This window comes from Dermacentor andersoni, chromosome 6 (genome assembly GCF_023375885.2).
Source record: "Dermacentor andersoni chromosome 6, qqDerAnde1_hic_scaffold, whole genome shotgun sequence".
NCBI classification, from domain to species: Eukaryota; Metazoa; Arthropoda; class Arachnida; order Ixodida; family Ixodidae; genus Dermacentor; species Dermacentor andersoni.
In genome coordinates this window covers 148,401,443-148,428,657 of record NC_092819.1, presented here as the reverse complement: position 1 = coordinate 148,428,657, position 27,215 = coordinate 148,401,443, and the positions used below count along the sequence as shown (strand labels likewise).

At 43.9% G+C, this 27,215-nt stretch overlaps 1 protein-coding gene across 3 annotated transcripts in view; it reads right to left on the bottom strand.

Moving 5' to 3' along the window:
• Positions 1–15,927, bottom strand: part of LOC126523656 (glutamate receptor ionotropic, kainate 2-like) — a 188,529-nt gene extending 172,602 nt beyond the window's left edge. For all 3 annotated transcript variants that reach the window (XM_050172254.2, XM_050172255.2, XM_055066949.1), the window contains exons 1-2: positions 15,446–15,927; positions 8,816–9,093 (exon numbers count right to left, since the gene is read on the bottom strand). In XM_050172254.2, coding sequence (XP_050028211.1) covers positions 8,816–8,960 — 145 coding nt within the window. In that variant the 5' untranslated portion in view covers positions 8,961–9,093; positions 15,446–15,927. The remainder of the gene's footprint in view (positions 1–8,815; positions 9,094–15,445) is intronic.
• Positions 15,928–27,215: the final 11,288 nt, after the last annotated feature.

Here is a 27,215-nt window from a genome sequence, read left to right as displayed (position 1 = left end):
AAGTGATAGAGCATGAATCGATAATGATTTACTGTTGGTACCAAGGAACTGCACTCCTCATTCGATGAAGCCCCGGCCTTGAGCTAAAGTCGCTATAAGCAGGAACGAGCGCGAAGTTGCGTCGTCGAACTCAAACAAAACTTGATTTTTTTTCACGCATAAGAAAACACATTGTAAACATTGAATTCTCTCCTCCAGCAATTTTTTTTTTCGTTTGATTTTCCAAGGTAATTTTTATACTATGCCGCCGTCTGTATTTTTTAAACGCTTCGTCTAGTGAACGTGGACCAAACGGCACTTAGCTGGATTAAAAGTTTCTTTTTTCTTTGCAGTATGATTTGCAATTCCTCAGCATGAATGACATTAAGTTTTCTGCCAGTGCAGTTCATACACGCGTGCCGTAAGATTGTTCTTTGGTGAGATAGTCGTTACAGCATACAGTAATGCACATCTTTGGGCGCTCCTGATAACAATAATTTGTTTGCCGATGACCCAACACTGTTTTGCGAAATAACTCCAGCCGCACAAATTTAGTACCATCTCTTAATAACGCTTTATTATTGCGACAACGAATTTGGCTACAGATAATGCAAAAAATGTAAAGTGATACGCGTGGCTCACTCATCAAGACTACCATCGTCGTATAATCTGAAAACTGTTCATTATTGCCTCCTTAAATCATTGAAAATCATTGCCTCCTGAAACATATCTGAAACATACCATAAAACGTATCAAAACATCGTTTTGATGGAAACTGAATGCAAAACACGCCGATATAACTAGATTTAGCTGCAAGATAATGAATCTCGCGCGATCGAAATTTATCTGATGCTTGCCCTGACTATATCTGTTCTATTCTTTTAACAATCGTTTGCGTGTGTGTGTGTGTGGGTGGAGGGAATGCTGCGATGTTGCTGTAGTAGTAGGGAACGTTATAAGCAGATGAAGGCAGCGGTCACTCGAAGAGCCCACATTTTGATAATGAATTATTGAAACCATGGGTTGTGCACCAAAAGAGAGTATAGCTGAATTCCTTTGCCGCTACTTACCGAACCTACAGGCGGCTGCATTACCACGGAACGCTTATTCATGATCATCATCCACTTCTGGAAATGCATTGATCCTCCGAAGAAAAGCACAAGTCTGCAGGGAGACTAATTTCTTTTTTTAGATTTTCTCTATATGGTCACCCAACTCCACTTTTAGGTCATCACGCTATGCTCACCTGCGCTCGTCTAATCATAATTACAGCGTCACCAGCCCGCAGTATGAAAAAAAAAAGGAACTCTCGGAGAAATTAACGGCATTTCAGAGCCTCCAGTGTCAGCACGTCGATAATTTATGGAGCGACTATATAGCTCGCTTGCTCTTCTGATCACTGCTGGCACTTTTAGATTTCCTCCGATCATGGTATGCCGCAGATGCACTTTATAAAATTTTATGCCGCAGCGAAGAGCCGTCTACATATAAGATCCATTTAGATCGCCTGGTTGGCTTCACTATGACCAAATCAGTAGATCCCCCACATTTATTTTACCATTTTCCTTATCTTTGAGATAGCGTACCCAAACTTAGAAGTACACAGAAACGTGATAAACGCCACACAGTAAAAACTTAACTTGCCCTTGCTAGTTAGATGGAGTTGGAGTACATTACCTTTCTTATCAGTCAGCGCCGTGATTAAGCTTGCGAAAAACAATAGGTATGTCATTTACTCTATTGCCTGCGAAAGACGAATGCCGAAGTTTTTTAACACACTTCCTTGGTGCCTAACACTATTGCAGTCAAAACTTTCGTTCGGAGTTTAACTGTGGTTTCGTTTAAAGGAGTACTGACAAAAAAAAATCCACGTGGGTTTTTCTGCTTTAATAAGTAATTAATGAGCCAGTAATCACGGCACGAAACCTCATTTACTTCAGAGCGCGACAGGTAATTATTTGCCGTCTTTTCTGTAGCGACCAGTCGAAGTTTCGGTTCCAGAGAGCAACGATACGGGACCAACGGGAATGTAAACAAAGTGGACACGTGTTCGCAAAAGGATATGACGTATGCTCTGACGCGCAGCTAGCGTGCGCGACCAACTTGCTGAATATTGTCGTGCGACTGCCGCATCGGTCGGACGACCGCAGCCAATGACAGCGCCGGTAGCGTGAACGTCATGGCCACGTGGTAGACCCGGCGGGATGGGGCCGGCGAGCGGGCGCCTCGCCGCTCCGATCATGTCGGTTTTTTTTTTCTCTCCCTGGTCGAAACGCGGGCCTCTTTCGCCGCTGACGGCGGCATATAAATGGGCTACAATTTGTTTCTGACACGAAATAACTTCTAGAATAAAGTGACCTCGAAAGAGTGCGAGTTATAAAACGTCGTGCGAAATAGTAAATCGTTGGCGTGATTTCTACTCGGACACGGTAAGCGCAGACGCGCCAGCAATCGTCTGTACACGAAGCGGCTCGCCTGACTGGCCTGTTTACTCATCGCTACTAACGTCACCGGGAAAACTAACTGTATTTTCTCTTAAGAGAAACATAAATGTCCAGGCATTGATTGTGCTGACGAATTTAGGCGCTTTATTACGAGCTGCGGATGCATCGCAAGGACCCTCGACCCAGGATAGACGGCCGGCGAGCTAGGCGTATACATCGTCTCCCAGCGATGGCATGCTCGTTCGCTTCTGTCGGCGCCAATGAAATCAAATGTGCTGCAATTTAAGCGTGACATTACTGTGTACACGTTGTGCCTACTAACATAGGCGCTTCGTTATACGAGCTGCAAGCGATCGTGTCACAAGCGCAGCCAGTGTCGGATTCGATGGCCCAGCGAGCTATGCCTGCCGGCTCTTTGTCATCGGCGGCTGTCAACGGATCCGATACTGCTAACGCGGCCTTGCGGAAACCCGTCTATAGTGCTCGCATAGACGTGTTTATATTGTCATCGTTTGTTTCAAACAAGATAGCTGTGCAAATACGGTTGCTTTCACTTTCTGTTCGAAGTTACGCAGCATTCCGAACTTCCACGCAGGGGCGCCGGTTCTGGGCCGTCGATCGCTCATTCGTACCATGTGTCCCGAATCACCGCATGCGGCAAGTCGCACACGACGCGCCGTACTACAAATCGCACGGAAAATCGCGCCATGTGTCTCGCGCTTTAGACGTGGCCAATCACTTATTTTTACGCTCGAGCCGCCCATCGCCGCAAGCCGCACCGCACGCCTGCGGTCGCGCGAAATATTCCACGTATCAAACACTTGTGCACAAATTTCGGTTTCAATGTGTAAGGTATACACTGTGCACACAGTGTAAATGGTTATTTGTGCACAAGTGCTGGATACGTGCAATTTTTCGCGCGACCGCAAGCATGCGGTGCGGCTTGCGGCGATGGGCGGCTCGAGCGTAAATCGGCCCTTAGCGACTCAGATATTGCGGCCGGCGATGGCGACTACGAACCTCAACAAAACCCTCGCATCGGCCACAATGAATGATAAGACACAACAAATCGGCGTTGAACGTTGTGGCAGCACAGTCAAGCTGATAGTGTGGGAAATATCCCGATGGACACGACAAAAGCTGCAGTTGCAGTGACACGGAGAGCGTCCCACTACAAGTACAACAGCTAAAACAAGCAACAACAGAGGAGAAGAGCACATGTAAGCCGCATGGCAGCCAACGAAAATTCGTGACGTAGCCACATGACGTAGCGTTTTCTAGGCTATTTACAATCCCGGTTGATGTCAACGTCGCGAGGTGCTCTGTTTTGCGGTTGGCTGCGCGCACGTACTTTAAAATTGATTTTAAACTTCGCCTGCTTGAAAGGCCTTGAAAAATGAAGGGGGTAAATGCGTCACTTACAGAGCAATTACCTGCGTGATGTACCTTTTAAATATGTTCTAAGCGATATTCGCCGCTGATATTTTATAGACGATGTGTGTGTGACCAACTAAATCGATCTCGCAAGTTATCTCGACTTCAAATTTTTGTGTCAGTGCTCCTTTAAGAGACTTGTTGCACACTAAAATAAGAAACGACATTTCGCAAAAACGCCAACAGCGTGTATATGGGCGCAAAATTTAGGTCTCGAATTGCGAGCGGGCGGGATATCAAAACAAGTTCTCCATAGTGAGGATAGGCCCCATTGTTTTCTCTGTTACAAAGAGGTGAAATTCAATCAGTGCAAACTGTACACGCGTGTTGATGTGTTGACGTGTTCACGCTCTTAGATGTAAATTAGGACGGTTCAGCAACCCCTTTACATCTTAGTGTGTTTCTATCGAAACGTTGATGCACTTTGTGCGTAGGGCTGCCTTTTTAACTTCCACCTCAAGCGCAGTCCTGCTTGAATTCCAGAAACTTCATATGTGTATGTTTTCTTCTCAATAAGAAATAAATACCATAGTGAACACAAATACATGCGTTCCCTCCTTGCCTTCCTGATTTCTTCTTAATCACGTTAGATTACTCTTATCTAAAAGTTTGAGTAGTTCCAGCAAACAGCTCGCCATGGCGCTGCTGCTAAACTTCATATTTGCACCCTCAAAGCGATGTTTGGAGGCGGAATTATTAAAGCGGGTACTTCACAGAAATACTTCAAAGCCTGGATTAATGAATGCCGTTTTTTTTGTGTATGTGGAAACGTCGACGAGCGCTATATAGCCAATGAATCCTTTGGAGCCGTCCGGGAGTTATTACCGGGTCTGACAGAAATATTCAAGTTAGGAGGCCCATATATACTGAAGCGCTTATGTTAATACAGTGATGGTTGGAGAGTGCGTGTTGGTGCATCTGCCTTATCTTGCTAAACGATTGAGCTCGCATGGTTTACCATAACCTGAATTCAAACAACGCGTTCGGTTGTGAGTCGTACTTGTGACTGTGGTGAATGTGAATCACTTTAATTACGGACAATATATGCGGGCGCCAAACCGTTACAGTGCATGTGCCTCGATAATATGGAAACTCGCTGTCTCTGAACAATGTACAGGGCGCGGAAACGCGCGAAGCCTGCAGAAGCCCGTGTATTGTTGTCTCGACGTTATGGACAGTGAAAGCATAGACAGGCATCTCCTAAAAATGAAATGAGCCAGGAGCTCCGAGCATTTATGGCGAAAAGCATGCGGTATGGCGCTGACGCATTAACGCATTACTTTCGGCACCGGTCGCAATGACCAACATATTTCCTGCCGTGTGACTTCGTGAATGGTTTCGGTACATAAGTGGCCTCCGAAGAGTGCACGATTTCTGAGGATAATCCGAAGAGCCGCAGCACAATACGAACTTTTTTCCAGAAGTTAAGAAAAATTGTACCACCTCCAGAGAGACGCGAGGTATCGCTCTGTTCTGAAAAAGCGACTTCCTTTTTATAAACACTCCACCACCATTGTAAAAACGTTCCGCTACCGTACATGTACAGTCGCAGATATTATGCAGATAATCACGAAACCACATACAAAATTAATTTCAGTGCTCTCACGTGGACGCATTACGGCAATGCAGAGGCGAGATTGTGCTACCTTCTCGTCTTGAGTCATGAATTTGTCATCATCCGTTAGCTTCAGTCATCAAATCATCACTGCCTCGAGAAGAGCATTATTTAACGTACTCGGTTGTTGCTAGCGCAGTCACCTTCAAAAGCTCGCCGCCTGAACAGCGGTAAACTTCTATGCCCTAATTCTACATGCATCATCAATTGTGGCTGCAGAAATCGCCTATTTCTGTTCAGTTGTTTCCTTTGCGCTGATCATAAATGGGCTCAGAAGAACCGTTTCATTCACCATGAAAAATTGCTTACTTCTTCTTACAATCTAATCTAGACACCATTTGCAGTATTGCCTACCGGCCTGCTTTCAATGATCCCAATTTTCTCTACATTATTATAAATCTCCGGCGTTTAAAAACTGCAGAAATTAAGAAGACCCATGAAACTATAAGCAGGCTAACGACGAACCGTTAAAGAATGGTATATGAAATTTATTTATAGTATTTTTTCAGTTCAAACACCACGATATCTAATCCAACTGGATCATGCTGTAGCTAAACTTAATCAATCGAAAATAAATACATTTGCTTTGGCACTGCTACTTCTAAGCGCGACGTGCTGTGGCAGTTGCAGTACCCATATCAAAAGTATCTCAAATACAAGAAAACGTCTGAGAAGAACATCAAGCTAGTTCGAACATCATATGTTGGAGGAGAACCTAGTAACTTGCCTTTGAAGATTGCATTAGCGGACTTGAAATGCAAAAAAAAAAAAAACGTTTTCTTCTGAATCACTTCGCCATCGACGATCAAACTCGATACGAATAAATTCCGCCGCAGTTTAAGCGCGAAAGATAAGGGTGACATCAACTTGCGCGACTTCGACGGCTATTTCATAGAGCCAATGCGCATGTGTTTGAAACGACGTTCTTGTACAACACTTCTTTTGCCATTTCCGACATTTCTCTGCCTGCCGCGCAGATTCATAACTGCCCTTTAATGTTTCGAATAACGATTGAGCCAGTTGGCGACGAGAATACCATTAACAAAAATCAATGTCGCTAATCTCCGGGTTGTGAATCTCGTTGTTCCAAGTTCTTTAAAAGCGCCACTGCCATTTCTGCTATGGTTGTAATATTTATGAAACATCTCTTGACACAGGTTATCTGCTGGGGGAGTGGAATTTCGTAAAGTGATTCCGCTTTACAAATCAGGTAACAACCATTCCCCGTTTAACGACCACACAATTTACATAATTTAACCAACTAATACCCCTTGTAAGATTTTTTTTTCTCTAACTTTGTTAAATCCTGTCATCTTTTTTTTTAGTCATTTGCAGCAAAGTTTACGGAATATTTGCTCATGTAAAAAACAAATAACATCGTGCACACAAAAGCTCAGCGTAATTTTCGATGGTTCCTCTTTAGCAAACCGTACATTTTCAGAATATTCAAACACATTCGATTCAGCATGTCACAAGCTATTATTAGAGACACTTCGTTGTTGATATTATCTATAAGGTAATTTGAAACCTTGAGCGCTCTGTTTAAGTAAACGCTCCCTGTAAGTTTCAATATAACAGCTGACTTAGTGCCAAGCCGTGTTCTCTTTTCGTATCTCAAGTTTCCGCACTTGGTGCTCTCCTCTTTAGTATATAGATTGAATGAATAAAGCCTTTATTTTAAGGAAGGGGACGGCTCTAGGCCGCTGATGGGGATTAGGAGGGAAGGGAATGTGGGTACCCAGACTGTTGGCTGAAACACTTCTTCATCTCAGTCTGGGATCTTCCGCTTCATGCAGGCTCAGGTGCATGTTCAGTTCCGCCGCTCTCACATGGGCTGATCGACCCCTTCTACACTACTCGAAACAGGCCACTTTGTCTGCCATATGTCGCAATGGCTTTCTGTGTTTCAGGGTTAGTTTGTATTGCAATTCCTAGTGTTCTAATGTCTCCGTGTAGTAGATGCTGAATGTTGGATCTCCCTTGTGAAAAAGCTGCACAGCTCCAAATGAGGTGTTAGAAACTTAACGAGCTGCGTTTCCTTACACATTCATTTCTTTTGTGACGATGATATAATATTTAGAGAATTGCCGTCTGTGAATGACACAAATGCTGCACATAATTATCTTGATTCTGTTTCCAGCTGGTGCAAGACAATAACTTCAAATTCAAGTTTTTTCACAAATTAATTGTTCACTGCCCCGTTAGCACTCTAATAATTACCCACTAGAGCACAGGACAAGCTACAAATAACTTGGTGTAATCAATAGCACTAATTTTACCTGGACAACTCGCTGTGCTTAAGTTCTAAATGATGCTTGCAGAACATCAGCTTTCTTCGCCATAACCTCTCGGTGTCCTGTTCTTCCTCTAATGTCATGCTCTATAAAATATTGATGTTTTCAAAACAGGAATACGCTGCATATGTTTGCGATCATGGTCGCGAAAAGCGAGAATGTTTTCTTGAAATGGTCCAGGACAACTCAATCCATTTTAGTCTTTCCGACTATGAGTGAACTGCAAATATAACCGAAATAAAATTTATTCTGAACTTACCTTCTTTCCCGTGGCATCGCAAAAAACATCGTCTCTGCCTTTTTCATAAAATCTTTCAGTACCCTCAGGTACACAGCAAGCCCCTTCTACTACCACGATTCATACATTGAAGAATAAATCAAGCTATCAAGCTCCGCATACGATCTTGCTAAACGAACTCATTTCCATTTCTTTTAACCTTCCCCCAATATTTCAAACATTGAAAATTATAATTACAGTAAAGCTGTCCAAACATTATATGCGTAGGGTTTGAGTTTGTACCGACTTAATTTTAAGATTGCTTCTTTTTGTTGGCAATTGAACCAGCGACAAGTTCTCGTCCTCTTTGTATTTTACCCATGACAATTTCGACAGCACCTAATTACCCCTATGCTTTCCTTGGCTTCATTTTCTGCTGGGCTAATGTGGTCTTGATTAATGGAAACCGAGACCCTCTTTTTCCCTTCTCCTCGTAATACGTCTAGTGTTTCTGGTAGTTCATCAAATAGCCGGAAGAGAAATATTGTGCCTTGGTGCTTAAGTTTTTTTTTTTTTTGCGACATTTCAGGGCTGTGCTACCGAAGTATACATCCTGAAAGAGGCGCTACTGCTGACCTCGACATCCAGAATAAACCCGCTTGTTCCATCATTGCCACAACACCGACAACAACACAAGCAGCCCGGAAAGAACAAAACGCCGATAAGGAACAACATTCCTTACACCCGGGCAGTGGCTGCGGCAATTCACTTCCAGACGGTTCGTCTTAGGCTAAATGAGATTAGCTACAATGTAAGTAATCGCTGCACTCACCGATGCGAATCACGTCAGGCGAAGCTTGTCCCGAGATGCTCGCCACGGTGAACAGAACAGCTGCGACCGCCACAAAGAATGCCGTGTTTCTCTTCTGCCTCGAACCAGAGACGGTCAACAGCGATGATCGTTCAGAGGGGCTCATCTCGTAGTCAGGAGATGAGCGGACAATGCGTGGTGCTTTTCTTCCGCAATTCAGGCAACGCCGATTTCTTCGCTGCCTAATGTCAGGAACTGCAGTTGATTATCAGCGCCGGTGGCAACCGTCAGAGGGCGGCCTGCAAGCATAGTTTGGTTGCAAGGTCGTGCCAGCATGGCAGCGAGTAATAAAAGTAATGTCGCATTCAGCGAGATTGTTCTTATGGAAACGTGTTTGGTGGAGCAGGGCACAGCTAAAGGCATTATTTGGAGTAACGAAGCCGCAAAGGGTTGATTTGTGTTTTCTTTTTTTTCTGTGGCCGTTGTTTATGTGTACGAGACTACTGGGATAGGCATGTGGCACTCGAGGGATACCTCATTTGAGAGAGTCATTCTATGTCACTTTACCATCCGATTTTATGAAAAAGATATGTGGTAACTGGTATAGCAGGAAAAAAACATTTTCCCGAACATATTTCAGGTGAAAATTGTTCTCTTGTGCAATTAAGTCCATTTAATTTTCTCGGCAGTGCCAAGCCTGGTATAATAGATTAGCAAATATATTCATTTCCAAAACTTTCTTCATTGTCACAAGCCCTAAATTATTATAGTTCACATACAAGGTTTTTTATTTGAAAAAAGTTATTATCTTATGACACTGATTTTGTGCAATTCGCTCCAAAAATGATGAAAACATTGCGTTTTCTAGCAGCTTAATGCGAACAGTGGTTCTATACGTACACCCAAAACTGATTTCACACGAATGTCGACAGAGCATATTACCTGCCAAATTTTAAATTGTGCTTATGTCGTACAGGCTATGAAAAACCACACTTAACTCGAAAACAGCGTTTTGGCCGATACTTGCGCGTCAGTAAAACTTTGTAGCCTTCCTTGTGGAAATCAAGGAAACAGCGGCCATCAACGAAAGTCATATTCATTATTTCTACAGAAACAGTTAAAGGTGATATTCTCGTTCTAGAAAGGCGGCTTTGTCGAATAGGGACTCGCGTCGCAAAATGTTCCTGTAATTTCTGCTTCAGAGAACAGTTTTATTGCGGGAAATAAAAACCGTGCTGGTGCACACATTACTGAACTTAACCAGTGAGGTTCACTGCGGTGCTAAATGAGGGCCAATAGTCGCGGTTGCACTGGCTATTGCTGCGGTTTGTCTTTGAATTCATACAATCAGCAACATGTTTTTATACGGGTGTTTCAGAAAAGAAAAGTGTGCAATGTTCGTAAAGATTGAAATAAGCGATTTCCTCGGCGTTGTTTTACCACAGAGGCACTCGTTCTAGTATCCCTCCAGCAGCAAGTAAACAAGGACTACTGAAACATATACTAAATAACTATAGAACCATAAGGACCAGACAAATGATCCTATGCAAAGGTTGATGCCAGTCATGCGGGGAGGTCTCGGCTGCTTTCCGAGGTGCAAAGCTTGGCGCTGCTAATTTCAACAGTATAAGTTCCGCACTGTCATACGCAGAAAACCGAAACTGAACTGGCGAAGAGCAGACGGCCGTGAACGATGAGACGACGTCTCACCGTCAAGCGAGCATGAATAAAGTGTTTTTTTCCAAACCAGTACCTTGCTCTATAAAAAAAAGTTTATTATTGAATTTATCATACCTGCTTGTTTAATTTCTAGCTCGATATATCTTTAATGTATGCCTCTGGTGATAAAGAACTGCTGAGGAAATTACTTTCCGTATCTTTCATCGCAAGACGAATTTCTAACCCATTTCCTGACACCCGCAGTATACCAAACATGTCGCTGGAAACTCTCAGCCGGACCACATAGACGTGCTGTACAACCACATGTTTCGGTTCTTACTTCGTACAGAGCTAATCCAGCAACGGCATTGCAGGAACATGTGCGGAAGCGTAGTTTGTATTTCCAGCCTTAAAATTGTGCCGTGCGCCCAACTTAAAACCACATAATGCGATGTGAGTCTTCCAAGTTGTTACTCTTCCGCGAAACAAAAATCGCATTTTAATATCTTTCCATGGAAATAGTTAACGTTATTCGCTACCCCGGTGGCTATTTGCCGCGTTATTACAAAAAGAAAGCTACAATGTTTTACTCATCCGTAAATATTGGCCAAGATGCTGTTTTCCAAGTGCAGCGTGGTGATGCGGCTTATTTCTTTAACATTGACGCACTAATGAATGATATTACGATCTTTTTTTTTTTTTTCGTACTGCGCGGATGCTGTATTTTTGACAACTTTAGGAGGAAAGCACGAAAAGTAGGATGACAAGATAGTGCCTAAATTGTCTTTAATTAAATGCGATATCTGCCAAATATACTGATGTTAGTCTGGTCACAATAAAGAAAGTGCGAAATTTTAGGGGTACTTCTCTTTCTGAATTGTTTGGCGCCATTCCAGTATGTTCGAATGGCCCTCAAATACACAAAGAAATTGTCTCGCTTCCAATATTTGGGCGACGTGCTTTTCTTTTCATAGTAAGCATTTTATATAATATTAAACAAACTAATGCGTAGTTAAGAGCAGCGGTTTGGACAATTCGCGTACAATGTCCCAAGTGCATAGGAAGCTTTATGGAAGGAAGGAAATCAACTTTATTCAGGTCCTGCAGGCCACGAGAGCTTTGGGCTCTCATGGAGTGGGCGTCTCCCACGACGGAACCGGGAGGTTGAGTTTCCTGGCGGCGTCGTGGACCTGCTGGACGGCCCAGAGTTGGGGAGCGAGTTCTTCGCTCCGGATTGCCTCTTCAAACTTGCGCTTGTCCTGTTCGTAGTTTACGTGAGCTTGCGAGCACGGCCAGAGTAAATGATAAACGTTAAGGGATGTATTGCAATTGGTGCAATAAGACTTGTCGTAGAGCTCAGGCATGTAATGGTGTAATCTGTTTTGAGTGGGGTATGTGTCTGTTTGTAGCATTCTGAGTGTAACCGCTTGAGCTCGAGTGAGCGTGCGGTGTGGCGTGCTATATTGTCTGCGTTGTAGGTAGTAGTGTTTAGTGACTTCGTTGTATGTAGTGGGCGCGTCCTTATTCTCCGAGTGGTCGGGTGAAGCCGCGCGGTCAGTGAGCGCGCGCGCAGCCTCGTGTGCCGCCTCGTTAAGGTTGGGGACGTCGCCGAGCTTTGGTCCTAAGTGTGCCGGGAACCAGTATATGAAGTGTTTCTTAATCTCTTTCTTTGAAACAATTTTGAGAGCCTGTGCGCAGACCGTGCCCTTCTGGAAAGCTCTGATAGCGGCTATGGAGTCGCTGTAGATATGGGAAAGATTGTCGTCGGTGAGCGCAACAGCGATCGCAACCTGTTCGGCCTGTTCAGGCTTCCTTGCAATTACCGTGGCTGCATATCTTGTGGATCCGCGGCCGTCCATAACCGCCACTGCGAAAGCTTTGTTTCCCGTGTATGCCGCCGCGTCCACAAAAGCTGAGCGTTCACGGTTCGCCAAGGCTTGGTTAAGAAGGAATTGTCCTCTCGCTTGTCGTCTGCGCCTGTTGTTTTCGGGGTGTACGTTTCTGGGTATAGGGCGGACCGTGATCTTGGCGCGTATGTCCCGTGGGAGGTCCGCAAAGTCTTTTTCTATGTCTCCTTGTGCAAAGCCTAGCTTCTCTAGGATCGTGCGCCCCGGAGGCGTCGTCGAAAGCCTAGCAAGCTGGGCGCGCTGCTGGGCTTCGGCAATTTCTTCCAGGGTGTTGTGCATGCCCAGGTGCCCCAGCTTCTCGTTGCTGGTGCTGGTTGGAATGCCGAGGGCTTGCTTGGTGACCTTTCTGATTTGGGCATTCAGTCTGTCTCTTTCGGATCGTGTCCAATTGAGCATTGCCGCAACGTATGCGAAGTGACAGGTGACGAACGCGTGTATGAGTTTGATGAGGTTATGTTCCTTGAGGCCCCTGTGTCTATTGGCAATTCTTCTGATGAGCCCAATAGCGTTGTTGGTTTTGGTGATGAGCTTCTGAACCGTAGAGGCATTGACGTCTTTAGTCTCTACGATCATACCCAGGACTCTGATTTTGTCGACGCACGGTATGGCGTGTCCCGAAGTGGTTCGTACCATAATTTCTTGATTATAGTCGAAGTCTGACGAGTATGGCCTGCGGCCTTTCTGCGTGGGTCTGCGTACGAGCAGCTCCGACTTGGTAGGCGAGCATCTGAGTCCTGTGGGAATTAGAAATTCTTCTATGGCGTTCACTGCTTCTTGCAAGATGTCCTGCACCATGCCCGGGGTTCCTTTGGACACCCACATGGTGATGTCATCTGCGTATATGGTATGCTCGAGCCCGTGGATCTGCCCTAGTTTCTCAGCAAGTCCCGCCATGGCAAGGTTGAAAAGCATATGGGAGATGACCGAGCCTTGGGGGGTGCCCCTGCTCCCCAGCGAGAGTGTCTCCGTGGAGAGGTCGGCAAATCGGAGCGTAGCCGTCCTGTTATCCAAGAATGACTTGACGTACGAGTGGAACCTAGCTCCAAGGTTGAGTTCGGAAATGGTGTCCACAATGTATTGGTGAGAGAGGTTATCGAACGCTTTCTCTAGATCCAACCCAAGAATGGCCTTGGCGTTTCTAATGGGGTCATCAATGATTTGGTGCTTGATTAAAATCATGGTGTCTTGAGTTGATAGACCGGGTCTAAATCCGATGAGGGTGTGTGGTAACAGTCCCTTGGTTTCGAGGAATCTGGAGATTCTGTTTTGAATGGCGTGTTCCGCCGCCTTACCCACGCACGATGTCAGTGATATAGGTCTGAGGTTCTCGACGCCCGAGGGCTTGTTGGGAACATTCATATTTTGCGTAAACAAAGTCTGTGCATGCCAAATCCTCGTTTTTTTTCCTGATCATTGCTTAGCTTACATCCGTTATGAGAACAACCATGATTAGCAAATGCCGGTTATTATAGCACCCACCTCTCGTTAAATGCAGTTTATAAAACACAAAAAAGTTTCAAGAAGTACCCACTTCTACTACAACTATTACTAATATTAACAATAGCAATATTATTATTAACTTAAATTTAAATTGTGGGATTTTACATGCCAATACCACGATCTGATTATGAGGCACGTCGTAGTGGGGCACTCCGGAATAATCTCGACCACTCACGATCTGCAGGACCTCAATGAAGTTTTATGATACCATACCATCCCAGAGGTTCTTCAACGTGCACCTAAATTTAAGTGCGCGGATGTTTTTGCATCTCGCCCCCTCGAAATTGGGCCACCATGGCCGAAAATTATTAATAGTAATAATAAATGTATTAACACGCATCGTGCAATAGTTGTAATCACGTAACCAAATTGAGTACATCCTACTGATGCGTTAGGTGTCGACTGGTAGTCTGTGTGCAGTTACGTCAGAGTAAGAGAATTTATGTGTGAAGTTATTTGTGGCCACGAAGGGGCCCCATAGCGCTCGATGTTCCAAAATAACGGAAATCGTTTTTTGTTTCGCTACGCTAGGGCCTTCCTATTCAAATCATGGAAACCATTTATGATAACTCAAAGGGAAGCTCAATACCTTGCGAAACGAGATCAGGGATGCCTTAGAACAGGCACCTATAAAGCGAGATATAAGAAGGAAGAAGAAGCATGTGCTTGGCTGCGGTAAAGCTTGGGAAACGATGGAGCATGTTTTATTAGAATGTGAAGACAGCTGCCCAGCGGTCGATTTAGGCACCACTGGCCTCCTTGAAGCCCTTGGGTTCAGCGAAAGCATGGGAAAAGTAAACATTTCCGCAATAGAGATTAGTAAGAGGCGATTGGAAGATTGGTGTAAGTAGGGAAACGACAAAAAAACGGAGAGGTACAAAAGCAAAGTTCACAATAGGGGGTAAGGAAATTTGGTTGTGGGACGTCATAGCGGTTTCCTTTTTTTTTTTAAACCTAGTTAGGACATTAGGCAGTATAACAGCAAAAGCTTGGTGGCACAGCCCATTGCCCCGTTCCGAAGGGGACGCTTATGACATCCATCCATCCATCGAACAGAATGGAAGCATCTGGTCGGTAGTGGGAAAAAATACAGGTTAACCAAACGGACCCGCAGATTCGCAACGATAACTGTTCTCTTCATACGCAACGCTGAACAATAGACGCATAGATTGTGCGTCATTAAAATAAAATAAATAAATATTTCTCTGCATCACAAAGACGATTTTCGTACCTGTCCTTCAAGAAATAGAAAAAAAATTAACATTTTTGTGAAGGATGACTTTAGCAGTCATGTTGCTCTAAGGACAAGTAGCAAATAAATATAATCTTTATTATATGCCTCATCGAAATGGTATAAACTATCTTTTGCTCGCTTGGAATAGCTGTTGTAGTGAGAAATTATTTGCAAGTGAAATTTTTGCCTCCTTCCCAAAGAGAAATATAGATACGGAATTCCTCCACTTGTAAAAACGCGTAATCATCCGGTCGCTTTTGTCTTACCAACAAATAACTTTACCTTACTTGAGAACGATCTTCTAAAAGAATAAATGCGATGGTTTATACGAGAACACATTGTGACACTTACCTTCGCAGGCCGCTGAAAAACGACGGTCCACTTCTCGCTGTCTCAAGAACGACGCTGTTGCAGTCTTACAACTTTCGGAACTTGAAACAATCAGAACTCATTGTCGTCATAAGGCCGACACCTGGTTACACAAGACCGGGTCAAAAACTTCCGTCCGGCCGCCTTTGAGTCTTGAAGAACAGGCTCGATACGTCCTATACTGCGTAGTTGCACATAGAAAGCACCGTCGTAGCGTGAAAAAACTACCTGACCGCGCTTACGACTCCGGCCGATTTAAAAGCCCCGTGACACGAAATTTTTAAGTCGGGAAATTTACAGGCTGCTCTCAGGAGCTGCTCTCGAAAAGCAGAACAGTCCAACCGCTCCAACCCTCAAGAGAAAAGACAGCGTCACTCGGCCTCTACCATGTGCTCGTAAACAGTGTGCCCAGGGAGCTACTCGACAAGCAACGTGCATCGCACGCCGCCGGCTGCTGAATCCCGAGCCTCGTCCAGCGATCGAAGCGATCTCTGCAGCGAACGCGCGTAGAGCCGCGAGGGGGAGAAAAAGACAGTGAGCGAAGGGAAGAGCGCACGCGCCTTCAACCGTGGATGCTCGAGAGAGCGAACAACAGAAATTTCGGGCGCAGTCAGACGCCTCCGAGACCATAGACGATGCAGGGCCGCGGAAGTCACGGAGGACAGAACGCCTGTGTTGCGTGCGGTTATGATGCGGTGCTTGCTTCTGTTCCTGTAGATACGGGAGTTGAGGCTCCTTTCCCTCGTTCTGTAATGCGCTATCGAATGCGGCGCCATCCGTGGGCAGTTGCGCGTAACCTGCCTCCGCACCACAGTTCGTTTCGTGTTGCTCGGCGATCGCATCGGAATAAAACCGTTCGGATTTGGTCGCTATGTTTTTACACTACGAAGTGTCCTAATGGAGTGTTAAGTTTCAAGCTGGATTACGGCTAGAAGTTCCGTTCTTTCAAGAATAATTTGAAACTCCTCTTGCCTAAGAGGGCTTGTGTGGCGCCGGTGTAATGCTTACGGCAGCGACACGTATGTGCAGTTGACACCTTCATCCGTAAAGGTTAAGCTATCTAGAAAGGTTAACAACAAAGCAATAAGTCGTTTATTTTCTGCAGTATTTTTCGTTCAATAGCTAAACATTATTTGGCCCCGCAGTCGCACAGCTGCACCTGCTTAACGGGTGGCTCCCATATTTATTTATTTATTTATTTATTTATTTATTTATTTATTTATTTATTTATTTATTTATGCATACTGCAGCGCAATTTGCGCTATAGCAGGAGTGGGTTAAGAAAAGGTACAGAAAATACAGCGGAGTATACAGCGGTAAACACAAGTGAACACTTTTAAAGAGCACTGATGAAAGGAAAATACACAAGGAATTATAGAAGTGCTGCCAGACATGGGTGAGCACGATTATGCATCTGGGATGGCGGTTGCAAAAATTTGGGATGAACATGAGCGAATGGACCCAGGTAATGAATTCCAGTCTTCGATTGAGCGGGGAAAAAACCTGAATTTGAGCATGTTAGTACGTGCGTAGTAGGGTATCAAGTTTAGGTCATGATGTCTTCTCGTTGATGATCCCGGCGCGAAGTTAATGTAATTATCGTTTGACAGCCTGACTAAAGAATTGACAATGCAATGCAAGAATTTTAATGATTCGACACGGCGACGAGAAGAGAGCGTGTTTAGGTTCAAGGAAGAAAGTGTTGAAGAGGGGCGAAAAGTCGCGATCGTAACGATGACATATAAATCCCACAACTTTTTTCTGTATAGCTTCTAGTTTATTAATCTCTAACTGCTTATGCGGGCTCCAAACTACAGATGCATAATCAAGAACAGGGCGGATTAGAGATTTATACATTGGTAACTTTGTGTCTTTAGGAGATCGGGTTAGCATTCGCCTCAAGTAACCTAATTTTTTAGTGCTTTACTGCATATGTAATCAATGTGTTTGGACCATGACATGTTATGCGTAAAAATGACACCAAGATACTTATACTCAGAAACCTTATCTACAGTACGGCCATTGAACGAGTAACTGAAAAGAGGCGGGGAAGATTTGTTGCAGAAAGACATCAGAACGGTTTTATTGAAATTAATGTTCATTTGCCAAGTGTTACACCAATCGCAAAATCTAGGAAGCGACTCTTGAAGGCGATAATGATCATTAGAAGATTTAATCACTTCATATAAGACGCAGTCATCAGCATAGAGACGGATGTTAGAAGAGCAGTGAAGTGGCAAATCGTTTATGTATAATAAAAAAAGAAGCGGCCCAAGGACGGAGCCTTGGGGCACACCTGATGTCACATCAACAGTAGCGGAGTCAGTCGAACTGTAAGAGACGAACTGGGAGCGAAATGAGAGAAAGCTTAAAATCCAGTTAACTAAATGAGGATTATTCAGTACAGCATTAAGTTTAGCAATAAGTTTAGAATGTAAAACGGTGTCAAATGCCTTCGAGAAATCTATTAAAATGGCATCAACCTGGTTGCCTACATCAAGGTTAAATGAAATGTCAAGCGTGAACTCAACTAGCTACGTTAACGTGCTAAAACCGCGCCTAAACCCATGTTGCATCTTAGACAGTAAATTATTTGATTCCAGAAAGAGCGTGATGTGCTTATGAATGATGTGTTCCAACATTTTGCATGACTGTGACGTCAGTGAAATTGGTCGGTAGTTCGACAAACACTGCTTAATTTCAGATTTATAAAGAGGGAGCACTTTGGCTAACTTCCATGAAGAAGGTACAGTAGAGGATGATAAGGACTTTCTGAATATGACTGACATATATTTTGATGACCACAACGAATAACGAACAAGGAACGCGTTGTGTATCCCGTCCGGACTGGTGCATTTCTTAACATCCAGGTTTAATATAAGGTTGAGGATGCCTTCGCAGTTTATCTCAACGTCCCTGATTGCTTAAGAAGAAACTATATTGGTAAGTGTCGGGATAAAGTTGTTATCGGAAACAAACACGGATTGGAAATACTTGTTGAAAGCATCGGATATCACCGCCGGGTCGTTGATGACGTCCTTATCTATTCTGAACGAAGTGGATGAGGCAGCGCGAGGTAAAACAGAAGACCAAAATTTTCGTGGGTTAGTTCTTAACAAATTGTGCAGGCGAACGCGAAAAAAGAAATCCTTGGCATTTTGCAACTTAAGATTGAGTTCATTCTTTGCCTTAACAAATCTATCCAACGCCATGAAATCAGTGCCGCTTCTGGAACGCCTTAACCTTCGAACGCGACGTGACAAATGCAAGATATCACGAGTCATCCATGGAATGTTAGGATTTCTTTTCTTAGTTTTGATGGGCACAAAACGTTCGATACATGATTTGACAAGACGCTCAAAGTAATTAGCAAGGCAGTTGACGTCCTCCTGGTTGTCTGCAAGTGCACTAAACGCATCGAAATGATGAGGTAAGACATCAGTAATGGAATTGTCGTCCGCACGAGTTAAATCAGGGAAGCTAGTAAACGTGTAGGGGGATTTAGAAATTGGACAGGAGAGTGACACTAAAACGCCTTTATGGTCTGAAATACCATCAATTACCTCGCAAGAAAAGTCACGTTCGGCTAGGTTAGCGCTTAAAAAAACTAAGTCAAGGACGGAACTTAATCTGGTTGCACTAGGAACAACCTGGGTGAGACCGAAGGACAAGGAAATGTTTATTAGTTCTTTACAAATAGCTGTGTCGCGACCGACTACAGACAATGATGGCCAGTGGATGCCAGGGGCGTTGAAGTCACCCATACAGATAAAACTCGACGAAGCAATGTTAATCTCGCTCATGAAATTTGCAACAGCATGAAGAACATCAAGAGTAGAGCCGGGGGGGACGATATATAACACTAATCACAGTACACCGATTGTGAAGGTAAATTTTACACCACACGGATTCTGTTTCTGGAGGAGAAGGCAAGACTGAGAATCGTAGATCCGACCGGATAAGCAGTGCCACGCCACCACCAGTACCGCAAATCCTGTCTAAGCGCACGGCAACAAAACCGTGTGGAGTGAACTCTGGTTCGTAAATACCATTGTGCAGCCAAGTCTCTGTGATGCCGATAACATGGGGGGAATGAATAGATATAAGGGACAATAAATCAGGAAATTTTTTATCAATACTACGAGCGTTTGTATTTAAGACAACAAGGTTCTCAAAACGGCCAGGTTGAATTCAGGAAGTGGATAGAACGGATGACAAACGGCCACACTCAGAAGAAACACGTTCAGCGGGTGCCATTACTAATGAGTTTGAACTGTCATCCCAGTTATAACGAACCTTGTTAATGAAAGCATGATCATATCTCAACTTCACAACAGAACCACTGTCCCGAAAAGAGGCTGATGCGTCCCAGATTTTTTTCCGAATTAACCGAACCTTAGAAGAGAAATCTTCTTTAATGACGACATTTGAGCCCGTGAGTTTTGAGACGTTCCTAAGAACCTGGGTTCTGTCGCTGAAGTTAGAAAGCTTTAGAATGACGGGACGAATGTAACCAGTGCGTGCTCTACCAAGCCTGTGGCAGCGCTCAATATGAGGGCAGCTAGTCTTCAGGTGCTCAGTAAACACAGATGAAACTGCAGTCATCAAGGGTGGTAGCGTTTTCATTCATTGCTTCAGAAATACCGTGTATTATCAGATTGTTTCTACGAGAATGATTTTCAAGACTCATTTTTTAAGACCAAGTCCGTTACCTTAGTAGTCAAGGCACTTACTTCAGTACGTAAATCACACAGTAAACTAGAGTCTTTGAACATAGGAGTGGATTCTAGTGCATGAACACGTGACTCTAAAGCATCAAAGCGACGCGCGACTGACTGTTGAAATGACTTAATTTCCGCAACATCTCGTGCCAACTGAGTCTGCCCCTCCAATAATTTAGAGAACATTTCGGATACCGAAGGGTCGTTTTTGTCATGGCTATCAAAGAAAGGGCGAGCATCATCATTCTGATCGAGAGCGGAACCGGATCACAAGATAACGTGCTTCGAGCGCTGCTGCATTGCTCGAGTTCGCGGACTGTCATCATCATCATCGTTATTAGCATGGTCTGCCTGCGCTCGACGACCTCAGCAAGCAACAACGTTAAAAAGAACCTAAATTAGTAGGGTTTAAGTTTCCGTGAGTGGCTTGATAACTAACGGTTAAATTTTCATTGCTGAAATACCTCGTTCATCTAAAAATTTCGTAACGCCTACAGGTTACTGTGCACTGCGAGCTGAAGCACTGCGGGTGTACCGCGCCGGAGGGCAAATAATCATTCTTCCACATAATTAGCTTAGGCAACCGACGCGCGTTAAGTTCTGTGAGAAGCGTCGGTGCACAATTACTCATAGTTCTTAAACCTAGGACTTTAATACCATAAAGTCCTGTCTAAATACGTGGGAATGCAGGAATATGTTTCCTGGGCATTGCCTGTCGCCTGTTGTAATAAGGTTTGCTCCGTTTAAAAGAAAAAGTTATGGCTGACGTACTGGCTGAAGCAAGCAGATTATTTATTCAGGTCAACACTCCATTAAAGAAAGTAACCTTGAATATGGGATAAAAGAAACCACGTGCCAAATTTAAAACTCTAGATCAGCACTAGGGTAATGTAACAATTTCGGAAGCTGCGCCTTTCGAGACATCTAAAACACACGAAGTGGATGTACTGCAGAGCGCTCTGAAATTATTCACTAATTTGTGAGTGGGAGTTTTGCAACAGTCTTCAAGCCATTGTGTTAGTTTTACGTAAACTGTAAAGTTAGATATCACACTTTTCCGTTTTGGATGCTCTAACCGATGCAGTATACGAACTCGTACATCTGGTTCTAGTGCTGAGTCTTGCAGAATTAAATCAAAATCGGCCTTTCGACAATATTTTAATTCGGCTTTTTCTCTTAATCCAACAAATGGCCCGCAAAACCGTCAAGCCGGTATCAAATGAAAGTGTTTCTGCGCCTCACATATATTTGAATAGGCAGATCTAAGTTAGCTCCGAGCTCTATCCGCAACTGTCGGAAGCGTGGATTGCTAAACTTTTTTTTCTCTGTTCAAACAATATTTACTTGAAACAAAATTTCCAGAGCACAAACAGAAACGCTGATGCATATATTAAACTATCTCGTGTATTTTTATTTGGAGAGCCTTAATGAATAATTTAGGTGTTAACATCGTGAAATAATAATTTTTTGGCAAGTTCGGAAGCAATTTTCTTTAGAATTCGTAATTTGATTGCTTAAGAATATTTTATCGTAGACTAAAGCATCGAGAAATTATAGTAAAAATAGACGTCGGCTGAAGCATTAACGATGCTTGGAAAAAATGTTTGGAAGCGCATTTCTTTTTTTTTTGCTTTTTTACTAAGCCAATTGAACGCAGAAATATTCGAAATGTGTTTCCCTGTGACGTCATATGAAACAATCACGCTAGTACAATATTTTAAAATAAGATTTGTCGTTGCACCTAGCTGCACACTTGATTTAAAATACCTTACCTCCAACCAACTATTGCGTCCTCGTGGAAACTTGAAATAGCGCTTACATTACCAAAGCTTTCTTTCCTTTTCAAGATGAATACTTTGGCGAAACCTCATTCGCGCCATCACCAACTGTCCCTTTTTTTTTTTTTTTTAGAAAGAGAATCAGCGACGATCCCTTCTCGGGTCTGGGAAGTATCGGATGGGATGACCCTGATGTAATACATGAGCAATATTAACCCATTTGAGACGTCCATGAAAGAATCGTGATTAGCGAAGGAGCCACAGGAAAGAGAAGAACTATTCAAAAGAGCAGATGTCCGAGTCATAAAAGTTATGTGCATTTTCTTTCTATTGTTTTCAATAGATTAAAACCATGCGCACTTAGGTATTTTTTTTTTCTGGGACCAAACGCTGTGGTCATTACCGATATCGTGAAATGCGCCCATAAAATATAGGACAAAATACTCCAAGTTCTTTTTTTTCTTTTTTACTGCAAGTTTGCGCCTCCTTTCTCCCTTTTTCATTTCTTGTTATTCTTCGTTTTGCATTCTTCAGTGTTCCTGAGCGTTTCGTGTTAATTCTGCCGCCTTCACTTATTTATTAATGCAAGAGGATGTTCACTAATTTTTTTATTGAATATGATGTTTACCTATGCACTGTAGTCTCTTTTTTTATTGTGCTGTCGGTGTTCTGTTTCTGCCGGTTTTTATGTACGGGGGTGCGCCCCTCTGTCAAGTCAGTCATAGACTTTTTGGGTGCACCCCTAACATCCCTGATGTTGAAACAAAGGTATTTGTATTTGTATTTGAAAGTAGAAATTTCTGTATCTTGCCGGCGCTGTCACTGCATGGTGCAGCAAGGCAGAAATATAAGTACGCCTCTCTATTGCGACTCCGTTAAGTGCTGTAGACGCACAGGCGTTTGCTAAATTAGTTTAGATATTACAACCGTTTTTTGCCATTACCATTTATCCAACTTTCTGGACCGGTGCGACTTTGTTGGTTTTCTTTTAAGATGTAAATCTTCAATACTCGCACACACTATAGGCTCTGGTTGACTTCGCAGAGCATTTAGTTTCTTCTTTGTTCTTCGGCCTTCGAAAGCCACGCCACACTTATGCGTTTAACTTTATTGGTTTATGTCCTTTATACGAGACGACAAAAACGGTTTAAAGGGGCTCGGATCAGACACGCTCGTTATTAAAACGTCGTATGTAGGATAATGTTGTCTCAGCACGACAGAAAGCTGAGTTAGTTGGTACGGATGCAAAGAAGGGGTAATGCCTGCAGACACCGACACAAGAGAAGTTGACGAAAAAATCGGCGTTTGTGTTGTCTACTTCTCTTCTCTTGTGTCCGCGTCTGCACGCCTTGCCCCTTCTTTGTATGATAATGTGCCACTTACTATTTTTTTTTACTTTCCAGAACAGGTCCTCGAAATGTTTTCGAAAAGCTAGTCTACAAGTTGGATTCGCAACGACTGAAGTAATCCGTTTGCCTGGTCTATCAACAGCTAATTTCTAAACGTCTTTAGGACATTACCAGAAAGCTTGGTCTATGATTCATCTTGAAAGATTTAAGTTGATTCCAAGTTTTATTTGTGTGTGCGTGCGTGTGTGTGGATTCCAGTGACAGCGTAGAAGCTTGGGCGTCTTGGGGATTAATTAGAAAAGAAGGACACAGCGCAAAAAAGACACGAGACATGAGAAAGCGCTGTGCGCGTCTTGCTCTCTCGTATCCCTTTCTTTTTCGCGCTGTGCCCCTTTTTTTCCAAGGATTCCATTGAGTCGAGCGCCGTCTCCTATAGTACAACAGAGCTCCTGGCCCCGCGCCTAGCGTACTGCTGCATATACAGGCCGACGAGTGCCGTGAAGGTCACCATGTCTCCGAAAACAAATAATTCCAACACCCTTTGCACGCCGCAACCATCACAACTAAAAATATGGGAATGGCATTGCGCTACGAAAAAAAAAGTGCATGCGACTTGACAGGCGGCCAGACCAGGGCTCTCGCGTCGAAATGGCATAAAATCAAAACTTTGTGACAAAGCGATACTTTACTGAAAAAGTAACATTGGAGCTACGTTTAACTTTGGAACTAGGTTGAGCTGCGCGAGGACAGACCGAGCAAGCCGCAGAGGACACCAGTGGTGGCAGGTGCCATAGCACGGTACCTGCTGCCTGAGCCAGCAAGCAGCTGGAGCTTGTGGTGCCAACGCCGTGTGCCACTGACGTCCTGAGCGAGGACCGATCGAGGAAGCAGCAGCGGTCACTAAGGCCGACAGGTGCTATAGCGGTACGTGCTGTCCGTACGAGCAAGCAACTGCAGCCTGCCGTGCAAACGCCATATGCCACCGAAGCCCTGTGCGACGAGAGACCGAGGAAGCAGCAGCGGCTATCAAAGCCGCAGGCGCGTGTAGCAACTAAGCCCAGTGGGGTTGAGAGAGGGAGAGATAGGGAAGGTGCGCTGGTTTCCGAGAGTCAGACGGCGAGAGTGAGAGGCACGCTGGTTACGCGGCGTCTTGGCGATACCCTCTCGCCTCGCGCAACACCTGGCGCGCTATCGCCGCAGCAGGTGTTGCGAAGGAGCAGTTACAAAAATTATCCGTCTGTACACGAAAAGCAATGCTCGCCGCGAAGCGTAAACGAAGCAACAGCAACATTTTCGCTCTGGGCACAATATGACTAGGGAACCTGTTCCTACGGTCTGAGATTGTTTATCGGTGTCAACGAGAACTTGTTTCTTGTGCGCTCAGTCTACGAGAAGTTGCGCTTGGAAGGGACAGCAATAAATGAAAGGATACGCAACACATTGAAGTTGTTGAGCATTGAGATCAAATTGGAAAGGTTGATTTTCATATGGCTGCAGTATTAGTCGCCGGCCGATGCTTGGCGCATCATTGCTTTTGTAATAGCATAAGAAAGTGACAGCGGGTTTGAAATCGACTTCGTCAAGAAGCGGCGACGCTTCAAAGGCAAACTAATCAATGCTGTAACTTAGTGAGAGCGATCGGTGAGACAAAGCAAGCGGGTTCTAAAAAATGCTGGATGACTACTTCGCCTGCAACTCGACCTATTTTGTCGGGAAATAAAGCAGTGAAGAAGAAAGAGATGATTTATTGAAGTTGGTTTGGTATAATCATTAGATATGTTTCGCGAATAAGTATTTTACTCGAACTTACAAGAATTAGTAAGAGGCCCAGGTGAACGATTAGCAAGTAATCACTCCAGTGTACTTTCCGTCGCCATCAACCGTCGCAGGTGGTGCTTCTTGCAATCTCAAATCAAATTTCAAGAGAAAAACCGGCCAGTAACGAAGAGCGACGCTAGCATTAAAGCAACGGAACCGTTTCCCGACGTCAGCCGCTGTGATTAATGCTCACTCGTGCTCATTTTATTTACCATTTGGTGTTCGAGTATTGTTTCTTCTTCATTCCAGTTTAAACGCTGCTGTACAACGTCTTCTTCTTCCAAGCTTAGATGCTTCACCTGAAGGAGCGCATTGCTTTCCCCGGGTCAGTGAGCAGAGCGACTGCAATATTTTTACGATGTACGCGGAAATCACAGGCGCAACTCTTTCGACAGGGACCTCGTCACATGACATCTGTTTTTGTAGGGATGCTTAGATGATCATGCGTGCATTTAGTTTATAGCAGTAGGTGCTTTATGGAAGTCTCTACTTTTGACCGAGCATAACATGTTGCTCCGACTAAGAAATAGAACTTATCGTCATCGCGTTGTTGTCCAAAGTCAGGTCTTGTACACGTGTACGACTAGGAAAAAGATTATCGTTGTCTGCTGCCTATTAGTCACTTTCGTTACAGGACTGTGGCAGTACTGCACTACTACACAAAGAAGGAATACAACAGGAAGACGACATGTGTTAATCATTTTACGCAGATTACAGAATTATTACATCGACATTAAGGTACCAAATGGCAAGAAAATATCAAGAACGCGACTCGAGACAGCGAGGACTTAGTTAATGTGCAATACGAATGCTGGCTAAATGCTCAAATTTTTATCGCTTAGCATAAACGACGGCCTTGGGTCCGGACAGGCCGCCAATGGAAACTGACCCTGTCAAGCTTTAATTGCCGAAATCTCTCGAGTGAGGCTAGCTTAGCAGTACTCTTTGAGGAACTATGATAAATGATGATGAATGTGGTGTTTTGTGGCGCAAGGGCCAAATGTGGCCAAAGAGCGCCAGGCCGGTGTTAATGTGTTCGCAGTGGAGCTATGAATGGCGAAGGGAAGATGTTACGTGGCTGTAAAGGGGCCTAAAGAAACAGTCGCTTTAATGTTCATAAAACCTTTATGAGATAAAATTATGCCTATGATTAATGAGCTGTACAATGGACACGAAAGATACATGGTGAAATAATCATGATATAGTGAAATATGTCATAGATAAACATTTGCAAGAAGCACAACTGCCTTAACAGAGCACTTGAGGTGCAAGGGCCTGTAGACATGTGCTATACAAAACTACCGTCACAGCGGCATCCCCTGGAAAGAGGATGTGGTATGAACTTATGGAGCTAAAAACATGAAAGTCGACAACCTTTCAAAATACCTAGAATTGCTTTGGTGTCAAATAACTGTTCTGCACCAAGAAACATTGCAGGATGGAGAGGGGTGTGCTGGCTATATACTTTATTTATTTATTTATTTATTTATTTATTTATTTATTTGTTTATTTATTTCGTACTGCCAGCCTGTTTTAGAGGCCCTAGGCAGGAGTGGGATATACATAAAGGATTTAACAACCTAATAACATGTGAAACACAAGAAAATATACAAGAGGAAAATAATTCTTTCTCTCAGCTTCGGCTTCCCGACACACCAACAGGACGTGGAGCATGCTCAGCCTCTCAACAAATCTACCACAGGTTCGAGGCTTATTTCCAGTGAGTAAAAAATTATGAGCGGCATAGGTGTGCCCTATCCTGAGTCGACAGAATAGGACATCAGTTCGTCGTGTTATCGTTTTCGGGGGCCATACACCTAACTGTGGCTCATTCAAGTGAAGCTTATTCTTTGTTTCCAAGTCCCACAAGCGTTGCCAGGAGTTTCGCAGTTTCTTTCTTAAGAAAAGCTTAAGATATGTGACAGGGACAGCAGCCGTAAGGATAATAGCTTGCGATATGAGTGATGTGGCCATTTGGTCAGCTATTACATTACCCTCGATGCCTCTATGGCCAGGTACCCAGCATATAATGATATGCTGGTTAAATATGTGCGCTCTACACTGAACGAAGTAGAGCCCAATAAGT